At 43.9% G+C, this 23,961-nt stretch overlaps 1 protein-coding gene across 3 annotated transcripts in view; it reads right to left on the minus strand.

Moving 5' to 3' along the window:
- The window catches only part of ABCA1 (ATP binding cassette subfamily A member 1), a 134,834-nt gene that overhangs the window by 93,475 nt on the left and 17,398 nt on the right, over window positions 1–23,961 (minus strand). For 2 of the 3 annotated variants that reach the window (XM_058523695.1, XM_058523696.1), the window contains exons 2-5: window positions 22,003–22,167; window positions 11,424–11,517; window positions 7,500–7,641; window positions 6,063–6,181 (exon numbers count right to left, since the gene is read on the minus strand). In XM_058523695.1, the coding sequence (XP_058379678.1) occupies window positions 6,063–6,181; window positions 7,500–7,641; window positions 11,424–11,517; window positions 22,003–22,068 (421 nt within the window). In that variant the 5' untranslated portion in view covers window positions 22,069–22,167. Of the gene's footprint in view, window positions 1–6,062; window positions 6,182–7,499; window positions 7,642–11,423; window positions 11,518–17,865; window positions 18,689–22,002; window positions 22,168–23,961 lie in introns of those variants that run through there. The other variant, XM_058523697.1, reaches the window with a different exon arrangement.

Raw genomic sequence — 23,961 nt, forward strand, 5'->3', positions numbered from 1 at the left:
AAATGCCCAAAGTTCTTCCTTGTTCTTTCCTGGCAAAGTTCTCATAAGCTTCAGAGAGCTCTGCATGCTGGAGAGAAGGCATTTCAGAAGCCCCTGAATCAAGGGCTGTGGGAGGCCAGTTTGTAACCCTAGTTCTCACTAGGCAAGCTGAGATAAGGTACTCAGGCCATGGCACACAGCCACATAGGTTGTTCACTACTCAACTTCAGGGAACACAATTCTCATGGGCAGTGCCATTCACAGGGACTGTGGTGTACATGGCATCCCCAGAAATGTGTGAGTTGGCAGCCCTCAGTACAGCCTGAAAGCCATCCCTCAACTGCCCCACTTACGTGCCCTGGCCCAATTCAGCAGGTCCAAAAAATGATCTTCTGAAGTCCCACAGAGCACCTACTGGTCTTCTGTTAAAGGGCATTGGTGTGGCTATAACTTGGGACAGGACCAGACACCTGGAGAGCTAAGATCTTGGCTGAGGATGGAAGTTGCTGAGTCCCATGAACAGGGGAGATTGAGGACCTGGCATCCAGCCACCACTGAACCCAAAGCCCTGTCCACTGGGCCAGGCCACAGCTGATAAAGATGAGACCCCCACAAGCCTAGGAATTGTCCCTGGGCCAGCATAAGCAATGGTGAGGCTGGAGGTGCAGTCATGCGATGCAGCAGTGTACAAGAGTCTAGCTAACTGTGGGAACGGGGGACAGTGAGGACTTGGGAACTTCTTATAGGGTATGTGAGGATGGCATACCCCAGGAAGGCAAGAAGCCTCAGCTCCGGGATATCTACTTCCCAACTTCCAGCCAAACAGTAAGCCCTGACCACTATATGTGGTACAAACCCAAGAGGGGCCTGGGCCCGTGGTGCTACCTAGAGACGAAGGAGCGTGTGCAGTTGAGATTCCAAGATTTGAGAGCGGAGCATGGCCCTGGGGCAAAGTGGATGTCTGAGCAGAAATGTTCAGCAGGAAGCAGACTAATGAGCCTGGTATCACTCAGCAATGCATTTAAGTAGCTGAAAAGGAAATAAGCAGTAAAGACAAAGAAGAGAGCAAAGGAACATCTCCTTTTTCAGCCCAGTCCTGATGTGAGCAGCACCAGCCCCATCTGGGCGGCCTTAGTTCTGACCAGCAAGGTCACTCCATCTGAAATGCCAGATTCACCAAGAGAGGGCAGGTGGGCTGGAGTGGTGAGAGAGGCTGCCAGGCCGGGCAAAGCATAAGGCTGAGGGAGGAGGCAGCTTTTCCTGGCTCCCCAGTGCCTCTGGCTCAGGCAGATGCAGGTTTGTGAGGCCTGAAGCTGACACAATTTGAGGGGCTCTCTTTAAGAAAAGGAATATTTTTTGAAAATCCAATTTTGGCAATTTTTGACTGCTGAGCTCCCTACCAGAGACTTGGAAGGGGACTGTGAAAGTGAAACTTTTTTAGCTCTCAGTAAATCCACTTCAGGCTTCTGGGTCCATGGCAGCCCTTCCAGTAACATTCTGGAAGGTAAACCTTGTGGAAGAAAGAAAGCCAAGACTCTTACTAGAACTTTTGTCCTTGTTACTAATTTAGAGCTCTGTTAACTTGGGTTCACACAAGGGAATCAACTCTGCAATTACATGGGCTGGGCTTTTATACTTTTCAAAGCACATTCACTTGACCCTTAAAATACTCTGTGGGGCCAGCCCAGTGGTGTAGTGGTTAAGTTCAGTGCGCTCCACTTCAGCGGCTGATGTTTGTGGTTTCAGATCCCAGGCGTGGACCTATACCACTCACAAAGCCATGATGTGGCAGTGACCCACATACAAAATAGAGGAAGACTGGCACAGATGTTAGCTCAGGACCAATCTTCCTCAAGCAAAAAAAGGAAAATTGGCAACGGATGTTAGCTCAGGGCCAATCTTCCTCACCAAAAAAAAATACTCTGTGAAGGAGAAAAGGCGCATATTTTCTCTCACCTTTATTCCAGAAAGATTCACTGACTGTTTACCATGTGCCTGCTACTGTGCTGATGCTTGGGATAAAGCCATGAGCAAGGTCCAGTCCCGCCCTCAAGGGGCTACAGTCTCAGGGAGGCCTACATCACCAATTAGTCCCAGATAATCCCCCATCCAAGTACTGACCAAGTTTCCAAGATGAAACATTTTCAGGTTGTTTTGCCAAAGTCCCAATTTTGAGGCAAGGACAGTTAAGGCCCAGAGAGGTTGAACAAATTGGCAAAGGCCAAAAAGTTAGCCAGGAAGAGAAGGGGAGATAAAACCAATTCAGATTTCTTGCATGTCAACTATGTGCTATGACCTTGCTCAGTCATCCACGGACGTCATCTGATTTACTGCTCAACAACCCTTGGGGCAGCTAACTTCCATTTTTCAGGTAAACTGAGGGTCAGAGAGAATCAAAACGTGCCAAAGGTTCACACTTAATGAGGGATAGTGCCTGAATTTATTCCCAAAATGAATCTTCCTGTGAGGGGGAGTGAAATCAGGAACGACCTATATCACTATCTTGGTGACATCACTCCCCAAAAATGAATCTTTTATTTTATTTTATTTGGTGAGGAAGATTAGCCCTGAGCTAACATCTGTTGCCAATCCTCCTCTTTTTGCTGAGGAAGACTGGCCCTGGGCTAACATCCGTGTCCATCCTGCTCTACTTTATACGTGGGACGCTGCCACAGCATGGCTTGATAGGTGTTGCGTAGGTCTGCGCCCGGGATCCGAACCTGTGAACCCCTCTGAAGCGGAGTGCGTGAACTTAACTACTACGCCCCTGGGCCAGCCCCCCAAAAAGGAATCTTAATACAAAGCCCAAAACTCTTTCTCTTACATCACTGTTTTCCAGTCTTCAATCACTTACAAACTACTCTCACAAGTTTTACCATATCCACACAAAACAACGTCTTCTTTAAATTAACTTTAATTTTTTCCTATTTATCATCTTCCTAAGCACTAATACCAGTGAAATTCCAATTTGATATGGGTTAAAATTAAAAGTTGTCATCTGTGTACTGCCTGAAATCATCTCAGATACCACACAAAACTCATTCAGAGAAACACTCCTCCTTGCCAGTCTGCAATTCACAGAGACAGAATCTAGACCTGTCACTTTTTCTAGAGTTTCTGAGAAGTTGTGCAATTTTTATATTTCCATTGGGTTGTAGTAACAATAGGGACTTATCAAGAAAAAATGCACCTCCCACTGGCTCCCAAAACATTAATTTAGCTACTACTCAACCTACAACCTGGATGTTTGTAGGTTTAGGAAGAAAATAATAAAATGTCCAAAAAGTTCCAGTGATGAGAAAATTGGGTAAGACCCCTCTGTAAGCCTTCCTACACGGGGTTCTCACTAGGAGGCTTTCAAGGATAATTAGACTTGTCTATGACTTAATTCTTAAAAGTGGAGGTCTTCTCAGTCGGAAGATTAATAGAATAGCACAAGACAGCACTGTAGAAAGAACTGCATGGAGCAACAGAGGTTCAGCTGTGTTCTATTCCCAGAATATCCCTCTGGTGGCTGGGCAAACTTGGGAAAGTCACTCCTCCCTTCTGGATCAGATTCTTTTCTAGAACAGATGTTCCACATGGACAGGGGCCAAATTTGTTCTGTACATCTCTGTGTCCCAGCACCTAGAACAGTGGTTTTCCCATATGAGGTGTTCAATAAATATTGGCTGAATAATTGAATCAATCAATCTATTTATCTATGAATGAACTAAATGGCCTCTAAGGTCTTGTCCAATAGGTGGAAATAAAATGAAGCTCCAGCCCAGGAAACCATGGTACTAGAAGAGAGTATTTGAGGAGAGACTCCCATATCCACAAATTTTCGGTGGATAGTCCAATGGATTTAGCACATGCAAGCTGAAGGAAAGAACAAGTCCTCCACCTAGATCACAGGAGCAGGAGCCCAGTGGCCCAGCGCTGATGACAAAATAGGTTGGTGGATCTTTAAGAGCCTGAGTGGTCATGTCTCAAAAGGGTTGTTAGTCTCCAGTGGACTGATCCAAACCTCAAGCTTCGGTCCCACAGTCACCAATGGCTTGAATGAGAAGAAAGAGAGCTATTTATCAAATTCCTACATGACAGGAAACAACAAGCAGCAGCAAATCTAGTACATAGCAAAATCAGAATCTAAAATGGTTTTGGTAGGACAAGATGACATGGGGAATCTAAAACTGCAAAACAGAAAAGAGAGAGCGATTTTCCCTTTAGGTTCAATAAGCCAACAGCACCATTAAGAAATGGAGAACAAGTAACTTGCAATATTGTATATTTAAAAGAATCCGCAATTTTGGTTGACGGCACATGGAATATGAGTCAACAGTGTGACACGGATGCCAAAGAGCCTAACGCAATCTCAGATTGCATTAACAGAAATACAGTGCTCAGAACACTGTTTCAGGGTTTACATTTTACTTTGCAAAACTAACTTACCTATTATTCTATAGCAAAAGAAATTAAGGCTCAGAGAGTTTAAATGGCTTGGCCAAGATATCACCACTCCAAAGTAATCACAGCTCATATTCACTAAGTGCTTCCTATGTGCCAGATGCTGTTTTTAAGCAATTAAATGTTATATCTCATTTATTCCTGACAAAAATCCTATGAGATAGATTCTCCTATTGTCCTCATTTTACAGATGAAAAGAGTGGTCCAAAAGGGCCTAAATGACTTATTCACAAGTCACAAATCTAGAAAATAAGATACCCTAGCACTTTTTCCTCTGGGCCACACTGTCTTTCTGTAGTAGAAGAAATAACCCTAGCTCTGCCTCTGCTCTACCAGACAAGGGCCGTCCAGTAGATGAGGAAGGACTGATGCTGTGATTGGGGGCTGCTACCTCTCTGTGTCCTGCACTGGGGCAGACACATGTGTGCAGGACCAGGAACCTACAGGCAAGGGAACAGCATCCAGATGGCCTGGCTGTGCAGCCAGGAGTGGTCCAGCTGGGAGCTCCTCGAAGCTGACTCAGGAGCCTAAGCACAGTCACACATCTGATGTGAAGTGACACCGCCTCCGTGCCACCCTACTTTGCCTCCCTTTGTCATCAGGTCCCACACTGCCCACTGCCTTCTTTCCTGCTCAGGAAATGCACAGTTCTGGCTCCCCAAGAAAAAGCTCCAATCCAAGTCTGGTTTAAACTCTAGCACTTTATACCATTTCTTCTTTCAGCAAGTGGATCACAAACTGGGAGGCCTTTCAGCAAAAGCTGGCCCACCCCAGCCCTCCTGAAACACCAAACTGAGTGACAAGTACTTTCCTGGAGCAGCGGCAGCAGCTGGCCCATGACGGGGGTCATTTATCACTGCCATTGCTTAGAACCATCAGTGCCTGGTGATAATAAAAAGCAGACCGACTTTTAGGTGGCTTCGTTACTGCTTTTAAATTCTCTACAGATCATGCACGTCATCATTGCTTGCACCCAGCTGACTGCTCCCACGGCCCCTTGCCCTCTTGGTAGGCCACAGCCTAGGAGGCTGTTCCATGACTTCTAGCCAATGCCTCAGTCAGCAAACTGCCAGCATCTCAAACACTTTCTCAATGGCATGCAATAAACTGTCTGGGCACTTACCAGATCCGAGAGAAAGATTTCGCTTTTTAAAGATCAGAGTTCAAACGCCCATCAGACTAAATCAAATGACTAGAGGGAAGATAAACTGCATTTTCCTTTTAGACATAAATGCTTAACTTTCACTTATCCATATCAAGTTGCAACTTTAATTGCTCTTATATGCACAGATGTATCCCCTGTCTATAAATTTGCCCATTCACTGCAACCATATGGCCAAGCCCAAATAAGTGAAGTGGGCAGGAACCTGCACCCCTAACGGTCCTAACGCCAAGCCTGTGCCATTTCACTCAGGGGATTTGTCTTCTGTCTCCCCAGAGGAGGCCAGCACCCTCCTTGTCTTCCTAGTTTCTTCTCAGGCACCTCCTGCAGAGAGGCCTTACAGCCCAGCCACTGAGGAGGAAACCCCGTAGGGAAGAGCTAACAGGAATAAGCGTCAGGCCACTGGGCTGCTATCTCCCTGGCGCAGGTCAGTTTCCAATTAGGAACCAATATGCAGAAGGCTTTTGCTTACTTGAGCTGGAACGCTTGATCTGCCGTAACGTTCTCAGAACTTTGCCTATGTCCTTCATGCTGGTGTCTTTCTGGCTGTATAAAAGAAGCCGCCGAGCATCTGAGAAGAGGCGAGACACACTGTAGGGGGTGCAAGAAAAGCAGAAAAGCCCTGGTTAGGCTGGCTGACTCTCTGGCTTGAAGAAAGTACCTGCCAGGTGCACAAGCCCCAGCCTGGCTGCCAGGCCCTGGCCCACTCCTACTGCATCCCACACCCAGCTCCACTGATACCCTGTGCTCCAACCACCCACCCACCATCCCTGCCCCAAATGTCCTTTCCCACGTGTCCACACAAGCAAATCTTACCACCCTTCATGGCCCAGCCCATGTGCCTCCTCTCCAGGAAGCCCTCCCTCACAAACGCACAAACACTCACACACACACACACGCCCCCAGGGCCGACTTATCCATGACACACAGTAGGCACAGTGCCTAGGGCCCAGGATACTCTTAGGGGTCCACAAAAAATTTTAATTTCTTTTAAAATCAGAATAAAAAACGAAATTCAGAATGACTGTACATGACAGTGAATCCAGCCTAGATTACATTCATCTTTAGACCAACACAGTTATAAAATAAAATTTTTAATATTTTTGCATAGAAGAAGGGGTCCATGAAAGCTACAAAGACTAAGGTCCATGAACAGTATAACACGGCCCTGCCCACCCCGGCTGCAGCTTCCTCAGAACTGTCTTGATACCTCTCCTACAGTTCTTAATCCATTCTAACTCAAGCCATGGTTCTGTGAATTGCAAGAATCTTCAATGGCTCATTCGGCAAACACTTATTAAGCCACGCTAACGTCTGGTGTTAAAGCATGGAGCCAGGAATACAGAAGTGAAGAAAGCAGCATCCTGGCCCTCAGGGAGCGCACGCCCAGGGAAGAGAAACACCTGCAGGCAGCAAGATGCTGCAATATGATAGGGCCACGAGAGAGGAAGAGAGGGGATCTGAGAGCAGAGAGGACCAAACTCTCCCAGCCTTGGCTGCGAGCTTCTGAGGGCAGGCCCCTCCCTGTGCACATCTTTGCACCCCTCCCACCAGCTCCTAGACCAGCCATTTCAGATGCACAGTAAATGTTTGATACAAGAGTGGACTCATTAAAGGATGGAGCTGACATGCTGTGTCTCCCTGCCCAACTTAGTCAGTTTTTGAAGGAACAGCCCCAACCACACAACTTTTAGCTACAATTGTTACACCTAAAATGCACCCACGTAAGCTCCCAGTCTGATATCCTGGCGGCAATTCTCCCTGCCCTCATTTTGCAGACTTTATCACACAAACACTTACAAAAGCAACTTCAATCAAATCCAGCCATTCGAAATTCTCCGGAGGTTGAGAAGGGAAAGAAAAGTATTAACCGACAAGTCTGGGAAGGAAAATCTGATCTGGTACTTACATGGATTTGTTAAAGTTTCCAACAACCCCGGGAGCCTCACCAGGAGTCGGATAACGGAAACAGGGGTTATTGGCATTACAGATAATCCCCTGAACCCAAGGAAGTGTTCCTGCAGAGGGCATGGCTTTGTTTGGAAAGTGGCCTGTTGAAATTGAAGAGAAGAAAAACACAAAGAGAAACATTCATTCTTTGAAGTGATTTGGGGACTTGATAGGAAGTCCTGTCCATCTCTTTTTGTTCCACCCACACACTGCTCCATCTCAAATCTGTCTGCCCCATTCCCCACATCCCAGAGACCTGCCACCTCTGGACTAATCTGACCCTTAGTTGGAAACTTGGCATCAGATAGCGGTTCTTAATCTACTTGACATTCTGAATGGGATTCATGACACCAACCTTGGGAAAGTGACCAGAAGGGCAGATTAGCCCATAGACAGAAAATGCCTGGCATCCAACAAGTACTTGGTCATCCTTAGCTCATCTTCCATCACTTGCCTCACCTTTCAGAGACATAGAGGGGCCCTGGGGATGAATTCATCAAATTCCCTCACACCCTAAGGAGGAAACTACAGCAAGATAAAGTGGCTGATGAAGAACACTCAGGGAGTCAGTGGCCAGGACTGGGATAGAACCCACACTTCTGTGATCCCAACCCATGCTCCTTCCCTTACACCTGTGGCCTCCTTCATACTCTAGCTCTTCTCAATCCCCTCTGGTACTGTCCTCTGTTGGCCAAATGTATGTTAGTTTCACCTCCTCTGCCAGCTCACAAGCTCCTCAAAGGCACCTACTAAACATGCTTGACTTGGGGTGAGATGTCATCTGTGAAGTGACATTCGTTGTTGTTGCTGTTTTGTCACTCATTAAAACAGTGAGCTCCATCCAATAGGTCATCTCCTCACTCTCTTCCCTTCAATATGGAGGAGCTTCTTACAAACAGCAAGGTGGGGTGCATTTGGGCTGGTTGTAGGCATGAAAGGCACAGTTTGCTTTGTGGCAGTCAGCCATGGATGCTGCTTATGAAGATCAAGATAAATGTGCCCTGGAACCAGGGGCTCTTAACCTGAGGACCAAGCATGTGTGAATTCCTCTGGACAGAAGGCCATGGCTCCAGCTTTCATCATATGCTCAGGGTTATCTGTGACCCCAAAAGAGTTAACAACCATTAAGAACCATGGCTCTAGGTGGCAAAGAGCCATGTATCTTCACAGGCTTTGGGGTCAGACCAACTAGGATTCAAATCCAGTCTCTGCAACTTGCTAAGCAGTGACTTTGGCCAAGTCACTGAACCTCCTAACCCTCAGTTTCCTCATCTGTAAAATAGTGATAAAATTATAATCTACTTCACAGAGCTGCAGTGAGTGTTATATGAGCTCCTACAGGCAAAGCATGTAGCAGAGTGCCTGGCTCAGGGTACAGGCTCAATGAATGGGCCTGTCGGGGTTATTGAGGCCCTGTGTGGTGAGCCTGCAATAGTACAATAGTGTCCAGCTGGAACACTCCTTCCATCTCAGAGCTACCACCTTCCTCCAAAGTAGGAACCCTGTTTTATTCATCTTACTATTTTCATGCAAATGTGCTGAGAGAGAGCCTCCTTGGAAGTTAACCCACAGCCAGGACTTGCTATACTTTGCATTTCAATATTGGGGTCCTTCTATCTGTCCTTTTCTTCTATCCATATTCCAACCAGAGAGGCAATATCCAGAGCAAGGATGTAACAAGATCTGATCCTTGTGGCCACCCCCTTCAGGGACTCTGGCCTGTTGAACATTTACTCAGTTAACCACCTCCTTATCTCCCTGTTAATAGTTTAAGGAAAATCAAACAAGGTCCCTTGCCTAAGTCAGCAGCTCCTCATTCAGGGGAGATTTATGTGACCCAACCAAATACTCGAAGGACCAAGGGATTCTCCCTTCTAACCTCCTGGAGATACTGGCACCAAGGACAGGGTGGTGTTGCTCCAGGCAGCACAGGGCAATGGAAAGTGAAGGTGTTTCAGGCTACTCCTTGGTGGGTGAAGCAAAGACCCTTCCCCATATGTTGTGTCCCATCCGATTTGCAAATAAAAGCAGGATGAGGACTTGGTGTTGGGTGCACAGGATGCCAATCAAATAACATAATGGACTCCCAAGACCCACAGAAGTGATTAGGACCTTGATGGCTCTGGGTCAAACTGGGAAAGATTTATGGGGAAGAATTATACACCACAGAGACAAGATACCTCTGCAAGTTTCACCTTAGCTCTCTGCCCTTCCAGCTAGGTCCCTAGAAGGTGGTGAGAACGGGGGGTAAGGTTGTAAAAAGTGCATAGATGGAGGGCAAAAGTCTCATTTGCCTTCTATAGGTACAGGAATTTCACAATATCTCTGAGAATCTATGGTCCAGATTCAGAGGGATCTGGGTTAAAATTCAACAACTTGCCCAAGATCACAACTTCAGCAAGTGGCAGAGCTAGGATCCAAACCAATCCCAATTTGTCTGATGCCAAAGTCTGCGCTATTTCCACTACACCATCTTGCTTGCTTGAGATCATTCCAAAGAGAGGATAGCCTAGCAGACAAAAAAGCTGAGTTTTCACTAAAACGTGTACTTCAGTGAGGCTTAGGGTAACGCTTAAACAAAATTAAATGTGTATTTGCTCATCAATCTTTGGGGTTCCAAAAGAGAAAGCAGAATTACCTCCCAGGCCCACATATTTAGTGTATATTTCATTTTATGCTCCTTTCTTTTTTGCAGAAATCAAAAAGTCATGTCTAGCAGAATGTTCTCGAGGTTTTGTGGGTTTTTTTTAAACTTGAATATGTAGAATGTGTACTAGCAAATTAGAAGGGAAATAACTGCCATGGTGTGCTGTGAGAGAGATGGGGCCAGACCAAGAACACATTCAAAGATGACCCTGGCCCCATCCTGCAAGCCTACAGGGCTGGCGGGGTGTGGGTGGAACTGGTTAATGGTAGGAAAAGTCACTGGGGCAATGCAACAGAGGTCCCAGGTGAAGATCCCACACAAATGGGAGGTTCTTTTCAACTGGGACATTTCTGCAGTGTCAATCCATCCAGCAAGCCCAGCCAAGAGAGAAAGACTGTGAATGTGGGATAACACTCACGACAACCGTATGGGGTAGGTATTCTATTACTTCCCTTTTATAGAAATGAGGAAAGTCAGGTAGAGAAGCTAAGTCACGGGCCCAAGGTGATATACCTGGTAAGTGTTGAAGCCAGGATTCAAACCCAGGTAACCTGACATCTACAGCTTGTGTTCTTAGCCACTACTGTATTTTCTACACTCACTGTGAAGGCCAACATCAAAACACACGCTTGAGAGTCAGAGGACCTGAGCTTTATTTCATCTCCGTCACTTAGACATGTGACCTCAGACAAGTCCCTGTACTTCTCTGAGCCCCAATCTACTTATCAAGAAATTAAAGCAAATGATAACAATAATAAAGTCTATTATACAAGGTTGTTATGAGAATCAAATGAAATGATACTAATCAATCTGAAAAGTTCTACACAAATGCTGCTTAAAATATGTTCCAGGATTTGCAACTGTGTAATAAAGACATAACGCATATGAAAGAGACTGACAGGGACCGGATGATAGCAGTGTAAGGCATTGCCTTAGAGGGCTTTTTTAATCACCACTTTGTGAACTATCAGTAAGGCTATTTTACTTTCATGATTTAAAATGTATGAAACAGATGTTGGCTATTATAATAATTACTATTATCACCATTCACTAGGACTGAAAATAGTTTCCTGAGTTCATGCCTTATCAAAAAATTGGAAGCCTAGCTTTTCTGTTCCAAACCATTTGTGCTGTTTCCTAAAGATAGCCTCTTGGGAAAGGTTAAATTTAGCCCATGCCCATTGCCTGGATTTCACTTGCAGTGGTGAGTCTCCGGCAGGATGCTCAGATACTCACATTCATGTTGTTCATAGGGTGGGTAGCTCAGCCGAACAGAGATGAGGATCAGGAAGATAAACAGAGGCCAGGCAACTTCCAGCAACAGCTGACACTGAGTGGAAAATAAGACAAAGCACTGTGAATTTAAAATATAACATGGATACCTAACACTTCTGGGCTTTGGGAAATCCACAGGAAACAATTAAATAATTGATCAACTTCTCCAGCCTCTCCCACCACTCTCTAAGCTTTAATAACACTGAATTGTTTGCATTTCTCACCTTATAACATATTATTCCATACCTCTGTTTTCCTTAAGAAAGGGAAAATGCTTCCCACCCTGCTTCATCTGGCTCACTTCGACTCATTCTTCAAGATTCAAGCAGGCATGATTTCCTCTACTAAAATCTCAGGCTGAGTTAGAAGCGCTTCTCCTGTGCTCCCACAGAGACCCCTGCACACTCCTCCCATAGCATTTCCTTAAGCCCCTGAAATCATGTGTTTCTGTCACTAGCTTCCTCACTGCAATATGAGCATCCTGAAGACAAGCACTGGATCTGAGTCATCTCTGCATTCCTAGCCTTAGTGTGGTATCAGGTACGTAATGACGAAAGGAGAGGGCCAGGGCAACCTGCTGTGCTAAATACACACCACCTCTGCCCCTTTAAATGCACACGAAGTTGCCCCATGGGGCAGAGAAGAGGACTCCAAAGGACAGTGGAAATTCACACACATGGTTCCATATGAACCTGTGTGCACCCAAGACTGGAAAAAGTGCAAAGTTCTTCTCATCCATCAATGTCTGGTCACCATCTTCTCCAATGGGTTAGAAGATTATTAAACTTGTAAGTAAGCATGATCCACTGGTTAAAGCAATGAGGTTTCTCTAAAAGACAACCCTATATCAATGAGTTACCAGGGATAAATAAGCACAGAGTCAGGATGGAAATCATTAGACATAATTTAATTGAACCAGTGTGTTCAGACAACTAGTCACACTGCCTGAAGTCTCTCACCTCTTTCATTTCTTTCATTTCTAGACTCCGACATTCTAATTAGGATGAACACCAAAGAGCCCAGAAGAGTCATGGGGTCTTGTGGTTAAGAGTAATTACAACTGTGGTTTCAGAGCCATGAAGCCAAGAGAAGACTACTATGAAAGCCCCCTTTTGCATTAAACAGAATGTTTTTCTTGATCCTCAAGTCTATATATATTTTATTTTAGGAGGATGATCAGCCCTAAGCTAACATCCGATGCCAATCCTCCTCTTTTTGCAGAGGAAGATTGGCCCTGGGCTGACATCCCATCTTCCTCTACTTTATATGGGATGCTGCCACAGCATGGCTTGACAAGCGGTGTGTTGGTGTGCACCCGGGATCTGAACCTGCGGACCCCGGGCCGCCGAAGCAGAGCACGTGCGCTTAACCGCTGCGCCATCAGGCCGGGCCCAGTCTATATAATTTTATTGTGGAAAATCTGAAATTAAAAAAAATGCAGAAAAGTAAGAAAAGGTAAATATAAATTACCCTTAATCGTACTTCCCTAGTAAATTGAGCTAACAATGGTTCTCTGTTAATATTTTTTGTCTTTTTTTCTATGCATACATAAATGATATCTTTTCTCTACAAAATTGAGATTATATAGTACATATACTTTTGTATTTTTCTTTTTCATTTAACATCATACTGGGAGTGTTTCCCATGTCATAAAATATTCTCTTGAAATATGGATCTTAATGGCAACTTGATTTTCCACTCTGCGGATAGATCATAATTAATTCGACCTTTCTGCTATTGCTGGTGCTTCAAATTGTTTTTGGTTTTTTGTTTATTATTTGCTGTTGGATTTTTGGTATTTTAAGTAATCTGTTTTTAATTTCCAAAGACCTCTGATACGGTTCCACATTAAACTCTTTTTTAAATCTTTTTGGAAGGAAATACAAGGATGATAGTGGATGTCCTGGGGTGATAAGAACACGGGTGATTTTTTCAATACTTCCCTCTGCTTCCTAAATTTTCCATAATAAGCATGTATTACTTCTCTAAGGGAACAAAAAAACTACTGTTACCATATAACTATGAAGAATAGTTTGCTACAGATAGCACACCAGGAAAAGAAAAGACAAATGGGTCCCTCTTTGGAAGAAAGCATGCTGTCATGGGGTCTCCAAGACCAAAGACGGGGCTGGTCTTGCTAAATATTTCTGTAAATAACCCCAAAGAGGCAACACACACTGAAAGCTCCAAGCTTTCAAAAGACCTCTTCTATCAGCTGAGTTGGATGTTCCTCGCTGGAGCTCCGGGATACTCTGAGCCTTTAACAGCACTTGGCACAGCAGGGGCCCTATTTATATAGGAGCTTCTCCCTTAGTGTCACCTTCTTCTCATTAAGCCACATGATAAGGGCTTAAAAAATGTGTGTTGAGTAAGAGAATGAACTGAAGTTTATAGAATAATGAAGATGGAAATATAAATCAGTTGAGCCCTTTGGGAAAGCAATTTGGCCATATGTATTCAAAAGATATGTTTATCCCATTTGACCAAGTAATATACTCAAGAATACATCCTACAGAACTAAATTTAAAATATCAAAAAGCTATATGTATGAAGTTATTCATTCATTGAAACACTATAATTGCAAAATATTGGAAACAACTTAATTACACAGCAATAGGGAAATGATTAAATTATGGTACACCTACTAGACAATATACTATGCAGTCATGACAACAATGTTTGTCATGATACTACTAACCATGTAATATTAAATGAAAAATGCAGAACACAAAATTGTATGCATTCCAAGCTTACAGCTAAATAAAATCACTTACAATATTAATCCTCTGAACAATCCTGTGATGTAGGAACCATCATTGTCTCCATTTTATATGTGGCACGGCTAAAGCTCAAGGAAGGGGAAGCCACAGAGATAGTCAGCGGCAGGGTTGAGATTAGTGGCTAGTTCTGTCCAACTCCGGAGACCATATGAAATTCTATTTGACACAGCAAGTGGCCCAGGTGGGAAACGACCCCACGAGGTGCCGTGGTCAAAAAACATCAACAGGTTCCATAGAGGCAAAATGAACTTGTGGCCTGTAGATTCATAATAGTTACAGCCAACACGGAGCACCTACTGTGTACCAGGGATTTTTATGCAACTCTGTGAGGCAGGTTGTATCACTACCATTTTAGAAGTGAAGAAACTATGGTTGGGACAGGTTATGAGCCATAGCCTGGTAAGAGAGTGCACCAGCATTTGAACCCAGATCTACTGACCCCATGTGCTTTTGCACCCATGCTGCCTCTTACAGAGCCGTGGGTGCGACATATACCTTTTAGGATGGCCATTTAGGAGGAGTCTAGCACTCACCAGCCCTCCTGAGCACTGATCTGACCCAATGAATCAAGCCTTATGCTCCTGGACATTCCTGCAGCCCCCACATCCAGGACCCTGCAGAGCAGCAGATGCTCAAAATATGTTGACTCGTTGAAAAAAATGAATGGATCTTCCCCATGGCACTGATAGCAAAGGGCACAAAGAAAATCTTACAAATCATATTCAGCAACTGAAGCCAGTGGGTGTAAGCAGATTAGGGAAAGAGGTAAGAAAAAGACTGGTAATAATAATAACGGCTAACACTTAAACATGTCTTACTATGTATCAGTATTCTAACTACTTTACATATATTAACTCATTTAATCTTCAAAAAACCCATTAGTACTATTATAATACCCATTTTGCAAATGAGGAAACTGAGGCTCAAAGAGTTAATAAATTGCCCAAGGATACAAGCTTGGTAAATGGCAGAACCAGAATTCAAAGCCAGTGTGACTCAAGGGTCCCCGCTCTTAGCCACTATGTACCCCAACCTCCTTACACTCCCTGCTCTATTACCAGAGTATCTAGACTCTTGATCTTTCAAAGGCCTTGCTGAGCTGAGACACTAACACGTATGAATGAATCAAGAGACTGTCTCCAAAGCTCACACCACCCAGAGAACTCATGAGAGACAAAATTCAATCTGAGCCCTTTTACTTGCTACCTCTAAAATTATTTCTGTCATTGAACATAGAATTCACCTTCCAAACTCAGGGGAATCTTCTAGGTATTTCTTTTCCTAATAGCCTCCCTCTAGAAACGTAACTTGACTTCTGCCAGGAATGCCATTCTGGCTCCACTCATTATTAAAATCAGATTTCTCCCCCATCTCTAAGCTTAGCACTTTTCCTTCACAGAGGCCCTCACAAACAGCTTGGAAGTAAGACTGATGCTCTACTGCTAGAAACTCCTCTAGAAACTCTTCTAATCTTACTTTGGTACCTACCCGCTCACCTCCACGCCTCCTCCCCCACGAGGTGGGGGAGATGGAGAGGAACACTGTTTTCAAAAGGTGTTTCTCACCAAAGTCAAAAACCCAGAAGCTTTTTCTCAGTGTTGGGTATTAAAATAATAATTCTGGTATTTAAGTAAATTGCTACACTGACCTGCTCTGGGGAGCACCAAAGCATCACCTTGCACTTTCCACCTCGTAATTCCTCAGCTATAACATGGGGATAATATGAGCAAGCATTTCTAGACCAGGGTTTCTCTACAGCAGCACTATTGACATTTTGGGCCATATAACTGTTGTGAGGGGCCCTCCTATGAATTGTAGGATGTTTACCGTATCCCTGACCTCTACCCATCAACAGCACCAACCACCCCTGCCCAGGATTGTGACAACCAAAAAATATCTGCAGACCTTACCAAACGTCCCTGGGGCATTAAAATAGTGATAGAATACTTTTTAGAACTTGATAAGGTAGTAAGATTCAATGGGAAAAAGAAATAGATGAAAATATCAAACAACATTCTGAGAGACAAAAAGGAAGTGTGAGACAATGAGATCCACAAGATATCAGAACATTCATCAAAGTAATAGCACGTTCTGGGCTGTATCAGCATCAAAATAAAAAATATTTATCACATGACCAAATGAATAACCCCAAGACAGCCCCCTACACAGAGAAGATTTTAATAAATGTTCCAAACATAACTAGAAAAAGAATCACTGTTTGATAAAAGCTGCTGGGATGACATGACATAAACGAAGAAAAATTCATTTTAGACCCATTCTTGATACCATACACCTCAATTAGGTCTTGGAAAATTAAAGAATCGTTATGATCAAATCAGAGAAATGCTGGGGGGGAAAACAATTTTTAAAACCAGGCTTGGCCTCCCAGAACTATAAAGCCTCATGTATTGATGGTGGCTTTTTAAGTTGGTTTGATCCTTTGGAAGGACATCGGATCATACACTTCAGGGGCCATTCCTCTTTGACCTTATAATCCCACTCCCGAGATTTTGGTCTAAGGAAATAACACAAAAGTAAGAAAAGGCTAGATATACAAAATTTTTATAGTAGTGTATTTATAACAGCAAATACTGGAAACATCTAAATGTTGGCCGCAGGGTACGGACTTATAAAATAAAAACAGCATCGTTGGATTACTGTAAAGCTACCAGAAATGTCAATAGCATCATCCCATGGCAGATTTGGGGCCAAAAGATCCAGCCTCTCCTCTGACTAACTTACTAACTTACAATACTTTCTTGACCTGTGAAACAGAAAGTGTAATGCATACCTCTCAGAATTGCTGTGAAAATCAAGACAATAATGGATATAAAAGTACTTCCAAAACTACAAAATGCAGCCTACATGTCAAGATTCATTATTATAAATACGAAGATTATTTGGAAATATGGGAACATACATACCAATTAAGGTTAAATGAAAGAAGAAAACAGAGCATAAAATGGTATATATGTATGTAATGATTACAGCTGTCTCCTTGGGCTATTGTCACTCAAATCCCCTCAGTGCCAAGGGCCACACAATCTGACCCTAGTAATTATGACTTATCTAACTCAGGGACTCCTTCTGCACACAAAATAAAATCCAGTTGCTCTTCCCCAGCTCCAGGGCCCTGCATGATGTGGTCCTGCTGACTCCCAGCTCATCCCTAGCCAGTCTTCATTCACTCCACCAGTGCCACTGGTTTTTCTGTTCCTTGACTCAGGTACACGTGTTGGCTGCACAGCCTTCACACCCTTAGTCTCTCTGCTGGAAATACAGTGCCCCCGATCTCTGAGCTCCTGATCTTCCCCCTGGCCAAATGCTGCTTGAACTTCAGGACTCTCGGCTTAAATGTCATGACCTTCCATTCTAAATTAAGTCCCTAACCACAGCCTGATAGTGTCTAACAGTACCACAGTTTGTCTGGGTTTTTTTCTTCATAACACTTAACACAGTTTGTTATTATATTATCATATTTTTACCTATGTGATAATGTGTTTCATAGCTGCTTCCCTCCCTGAACTGTAAGCTCTATGAGGGCAGGGATTGTGTCTGTCTGCTTCACTACCGTACACCCAGCACATTGCCCCACATGTAGTAGATGCTCAATAAATACTTACCCAAATGAAATAATAAATGGCTATTTGTTCTAACTTTCTTCATTCCGTAGAAGGGGAAACTAAAACTCAGGAGAAATGAGTTTCCCTAAGCCATTGAGGCATATAGTGGTCAAGCTGGAATTAGAATTGAATTGGAATTAGATAATAAATAGAATTATTCTCTGGATTTGAACCATCCCTGCCAGGCCAGGACTAAGGACAGAGAAGAAATGTGTCAGGTGATACTGAAAGTGAAGAGGGGATGTGGAGAGTTTCATCTACCCTGTAAAAATTCTCTAATGGCTCTTAAATGAGGAGTTTTAATTTTTATTTACTTGATAGTTTATTCCTTGTCATTAAACAATGCTCAAACACTGATACTCTAATTTATGCAAAAATTAGAATTAGCTATTTTCTCAGCCCCATGGCTAGTCAGATCTAATTGAGAAAATTAATAGGAAAGGCAAAAAAAGAGAAGCCATATGGCCACACTCGGTCCCATCTGTTCCACGGGGACCTTGGCCTCTGGCTCAGCCTGAAAGCGGATGAGGATCCTGAGGACTCTGAAGCCCCTTGCCCTTCCTGTCCCAAGCCCTGTTTGTGCTGAATCACCGCCACCCACACAAGTTAACCGTTACTTTGGACCCAAACTGAGCTTTGCACCCAACTTCCACAACTCAATTTCAATGCATTCTTTGCTCGACAGCAATAGCGGGAAGCTACCCCTGGCTGATGTCCCCATGAGTCTGCACAATGGGGGCACAAGAAAGAGGTCCCCAGGATTCACTAGCAAACAAAGCCACTGAGCGAAAGGGCAAACGGCTGCCTTTCAACAAGGTTGCTCTGGGGTGTACTGTTCGGCTCCCAGCTTTTACACACTCTTTCTATTCTTCCTGGCAGCGGCACACAGGCCCCTCTAGCAGGGGAGCCTCCTTGAGACTGCAAACTAATAGCCCCTTTAACACATTTATCACTCATTCAGCAAATACTTATTAAGCATATCCCAGCTGCCAGGCTCTGGGGTCTAGTGTGTACACTCCAGATCTCAGAAGAAGAGAAACAAGCAATGATTTTCTATACACTGTGGGCAACAACTATCACGGAGCTGCTAACTTCTTCCCCTGTCTAATGGGCAGGACTGGTTCTGACTATGCAAGCTAACAAAGTAGCACCAAAACCCTTAACGGGTTCCAATGTTTAAACAATATAATCTAGAAATGCAAGCCAGGTGGATTGGGAAGTAGCTACCAGTCAGAACTTAAGATCCAGGGACATTAAACCTTTAGTGAAGATAAAGCAAAGCCTGCTAACAAGGGCCTGTGCCTGGAGGGCCACCAAGAAATTGGGTCTGGTGCTACTTCTGTGACTGACCCACTCTGGACCCCTGCCCCCTACTCCAAATGCCAGTTCCACCAACTGTACAGAGGACAGGCCAGATCTTTCCAGCTCTGATAGTCTAAGCATCTGTGACCTGAAATAAACCATGTTTCTTTCTGGTTCAGCAAAATACATTTCCTTCAGAAATCAGGAAGGGGGGTAACAAGGACAAGCTCACAGGCAGTGGTGGATTATCTAGAAAAGCCCTTTTGTGTTAGGATGCTGTGTTCCCACTTCCTCCTCCAACAAGAACTCTGCCACAAGGCTACAAACTGCCTTTGACTAAGTCTGTCTATCTCTCTAACCCTAACTCTTTTCAAATTCATAAGCTATACTGAGCAAGAAGCAACACGCTCAAGACCAGTGGAGACTGCACAGCCTGAATGGCCCAACCCCACCTCCTGTTCCAGGACCCTGTGCTCCTGATCCTTTGGCTGAGCTTGGGGAAATCCCTTCCCTGCTTTGTGCCTCGGTTTTCTCATCTGTAAAATGAAAGGTATGGACTGGACTACCCTTGAGACCTCCTTTCACTGCTAAGATGATACAGTTCTTTCCACTACTCACTGGCTAATGGACACATCATGGCAGAGACAGTTTCCCATCACGTAGGCCGCTGCCACCAGGATGAGAAGAGGCAGGGGAGCTGGACCACACAGAGCTAAGAAATGAGGATAGGAGATGAACATATAGGACCTGGGAACTGCCATAGGAGGCAGGGGCAAAGGCAAGGAAGAGGTCAGAAACTTCAAGATTTTGAGACTGAGGATAGAAAAAATAATGATACTACAGAAAAGCAATTTGACATAGTGGTTTAGAGTACCAACTCTGGATTATCTAGATCTGAACCCCACATGTGTTCCTGACTAGCAGTGTGGACCTCAGACAAATTACTTCAACTCTCTCTGTGCTTCATGTTCCCCAGCACAAGGAAATAATACAATAACACAAGTTCCCCAACACAAGGAAATAACAGTACTTCATGGGGTCTTAAAAGGATTAATCTAGTTAATATCCCACTTTAGTGCCCAGCACATGGAAGCTCATTCTAAGTGTTTGCTTTTATTACATTACATAATATTATGTTATATTTTACTGTTACTATTATTATTACCAAGACAGATAAGATATATACATTCTAGTTCCTACCCTCTCACTAGTGACCTGGGGATTCAGGTCTCCACTTGTAACATGAGGGGCTAAAAAAAATCAGTGTTTCTCAAACTAGAATATATACATATATATTCATGTGGGATTATATATGAGTTCTCTGAAAATTTTAAACATTATGTGTTTTCATTTCAATGGTCACCTAAACAAACTTGACTGAACATATCTGGACTTTCTGAATGCCTACTTTCTAACCAAGTTCTGGCACAAGATTTCAAAGCCTAAGTTTATATTTGTGTTTGTGATTATGTTGGCACCAATATAATTGTAGCCGACTAATGAGAAAGGAACAGATGCAGATGCGATTTATGAATGATGAGATTGGACCAAATGAAAGCCAAATGACATCAAATGAAGGTCATTGGAAAAATGGTTGCAGAATCGAACCATTAGCACATAGTCATATAGACTGTCCGAGCTCAAAAGATCAGCACTACAACATTCACAACTATATTCACATTACTACTTATTTGGTTTCAGCTAACCAATGTCGGCTGTCTTACTATATTACGGTGTTAATTTGAATTGTATTGGTTTTGCAATTTTGTTTGCATTTAATTTGTAAGTATGTATGGCTCATATGGTTGTATAACAGACTATAAGTATAAGAGGTTTATCTCTAGTTTCACATATGCACATACTTAAGTAACATTAAAGTAAAAAAGAAATTTAGTGAACACAAGGGGACCTTGACATTTTTCTGCTTTTAAAGAAGATCTAAGCATTATTCTAATTTGAGAAACACTGAATTAAATTCTCTCCAAGGTCCCTGATAGCTCTTCGAGTCTAAGAAAGATGACCATTTTGGTTATAGACATGTTAAGCTTTGTTAAGATAGCCAAATAGAGATGTAGGCTTAGAATTCAGGAACAAAAGGCAGGGCAGGAAACAGAGATTTAGAAGCCAACTGCAGAGAGGTGCAGTTAAACCCAGGAGACTAGATGGGATTTCTAAGAGTGTTCTGAGATAGAGAAGCAAAAGCTGATGTCTGAGCTTCAAGGAGTTCACGATCCCCCACCATCCTCTGTGGAAAAATACATTCACCTGTACATTAAAGATGATCTTCTCAGGACTGCTCAAAGAACTACTGTCCCATCTGGAAAGTGAATGGCTTAGAACTGTCCACAGAAATAAAACAAACCTCAGTTTTATATTCCTCCATGCTTGCCATCAAAGCTGAAAGGAGAGAGTCCACACTGAACTAAGATATCAAGTCTCTGATCTCTAAGAGCTGGGCCATTAACTCACTTCATTCCCACCTCCCAGAAATATGGGGGCCCATTAGATGCTCTTGGGGAGCCAGGTGGCCCCCAGGACTGCAGCAAAAGGAAAAAGTGGGATGGTCAGGGGCAATTCTGTGCCCGAGTCCCAAGGTCAGAACTCATGCCTGGACACTACCACAAACCAAAGCTAACATTTCTGCCTGGCTGCAAATCTGCCCTCTATGATAAGCGATAGTTGCCATATCAGGACCGCACAGTCCTGTGTCCACCAGGGCCAGATTCATTTAATCACATTGAGAAAACCAACAAGACTCCCTTTCCTCCCTCCTCCAATCCCCAACTCAAAACCATGAAGAAAAGCATGGGAGAATCGGGAGAAACTCAAGCTTACTGTTTGTCTTCTTCTGAAAGTGAGGTTCTTCCACAGCAGTAACCTCAACTGAGGCCAACAAGCCATGTTACCTCAGCTGGCACCCACAGCAACCTGCGTGTGGCTGGGGAGCCCGTGGAGGCAATGGCCGGAGCTCACGGCAGGGACGCTGTGGCTGGTCATTAACTGAAAGATAAAGCAGGAGGGGAGAGAGTCGTTAGTTACTGCTGCAAAGCCACACGCCAATGAGGGCTGGTGCTCCAGCCCCCTTACCTGTCACCTCAACACCCAGGTCTGCGTCATGACTGCTCCTCAATAGGTCATGAGTCCCCAGCTTCCGGCCTTGGGGTTCTCCAATAAACAGGGATTCTGGAGGTTTTCTGGTGGCAGCCTGGGAGTTAGTCATTATAATCCCAATCATTTTAGCTCCATGGGTATGATCATTTGGGAATGAAAAATGCAGTTATGAAAACAGACTTAAGTGAGAGATCTTAGGTGGCCAAAACACTGAGGCTGGAAATGGCATACTAGAATCCCAGAGACCTACCTCCCTTCTCTCCAAAATGCCTCCCCTCACATAAAATGTCAGCAGCATTGATAAACTTTGCCTTGAACCTGGAATAACTTATGCTATTCCCTGAAATTCGCTACAGACGACATTTTCATCTGGCCACAAAGTTGAGTCCTTCACATGATGAATGGCGCCATCAATAAAGCAGTTTCCTAATCTGAAAAGCCACAACCTGTCTTAGATGACTGTGAGTAAACACCAAGGAAATGCCACTGACACCTGGCTCCCAGGTGATGAGGACAATCCCAGTTCTGTGTGTCTGTGGAAAGAAAACAATATCCCGTGGAGAAACAAGTCAGCTAAGGCAGGCAGAGAGCATTGCCTGTGAAACTGACAAGCTCCCACTGTCCAGACATATGCACACTCCTGGCCTAGCTCCACATGCACCTGCACACAGGGCCTGGCTACTTCTTGTCAGGTGTCACAGCGACTCCTTGGAGGACTGTTTCGCAATGCTGGGGGAAGATGAGGTTCTCACGAACAGGGGACACAATGTTCTGTGCATTCCCAGCTGCCCACTCAACAACTGTATTCATTTAATGCTAGAAGAATCACAAGTTGTCATACCAAAGTTAAAGTTGGGGAAGGGAAAGAAAATGAAAAGTGGAAGAACGAAGGGATACACAGGTCAAAGCCAGGCCTTGCTGGCACTTCGTAGTCAAGAACCCTTGGCAGAAACCAGCTTTACTTCTAAAATGTCTCAGTTCATCGTTGTGGCCTCTAGTAGAGTAAGGGTGAGAGTGGGATAGTAGGCATGAGGAACAAACAGCAAAAAGAGCTAAGAATGTAGTGACCACTTGTGGATACAAAACCAAGTACTGGACTAAAAGTCTGTGAGTCCAAATCAGATCTCAACGCAAAGGTCAACTTCTAGTAGGGTTTTACCCTTCTGTCCCCTACCCTACAAGACCCGGATTAAAATCTTCTAGAGAAAAAAAGAGAGCGGAGAGAGTCGGCAGTGTCTGAGAAGGAATGACCCTACTATTATGTATTTTAATTCATTCATTGACAAGCCAACAAATCAGAGAATTCCTCTGAAATAGTCAAGCCTTAGGACCTATTTCATTTCTTTTTCATTTGCTCAGCAAACCTCTAGAAGGACACATACCCTCAAAATTTCTCACTCCAAAAGGAAGAGTTAAACCAGCACTGTGTCAGTTTGCAATTTGTTGTTTAAAGATGTCGACTGGCGTCCGAGCGCTGAGAGCCAGAACGCAATTGGTGAGACACGCATTTGTAATCCCAAATTGTTTTGTAAGTGGCCTAGGACAGGATTGCATTCCAGAAACGGTGAAATAAATAATTAGCTAGATTTTTTCCTCATGCAAAAGCTGCTCTCCAGGCATCACTTAGGTGATTTAGAAGCTACATGAATCTTTCAGATCCCCAAGGTAACAATGAGGAGGCTG

Source organism: Diceros bicornis, chromosome 28 (genome assembly GCF_020826845.1).
Source record: "Diceros bicornis minor isolate mBicDic1 chromosome 28, mDicBic1.mat.cur, whole genome shotgun sequence".
NCBI lineage: Eukaryota > Metazoa > Chordata > Mammalia > Perissodactyla > Rhinocerotidae > Diceros > Diceros bicornis.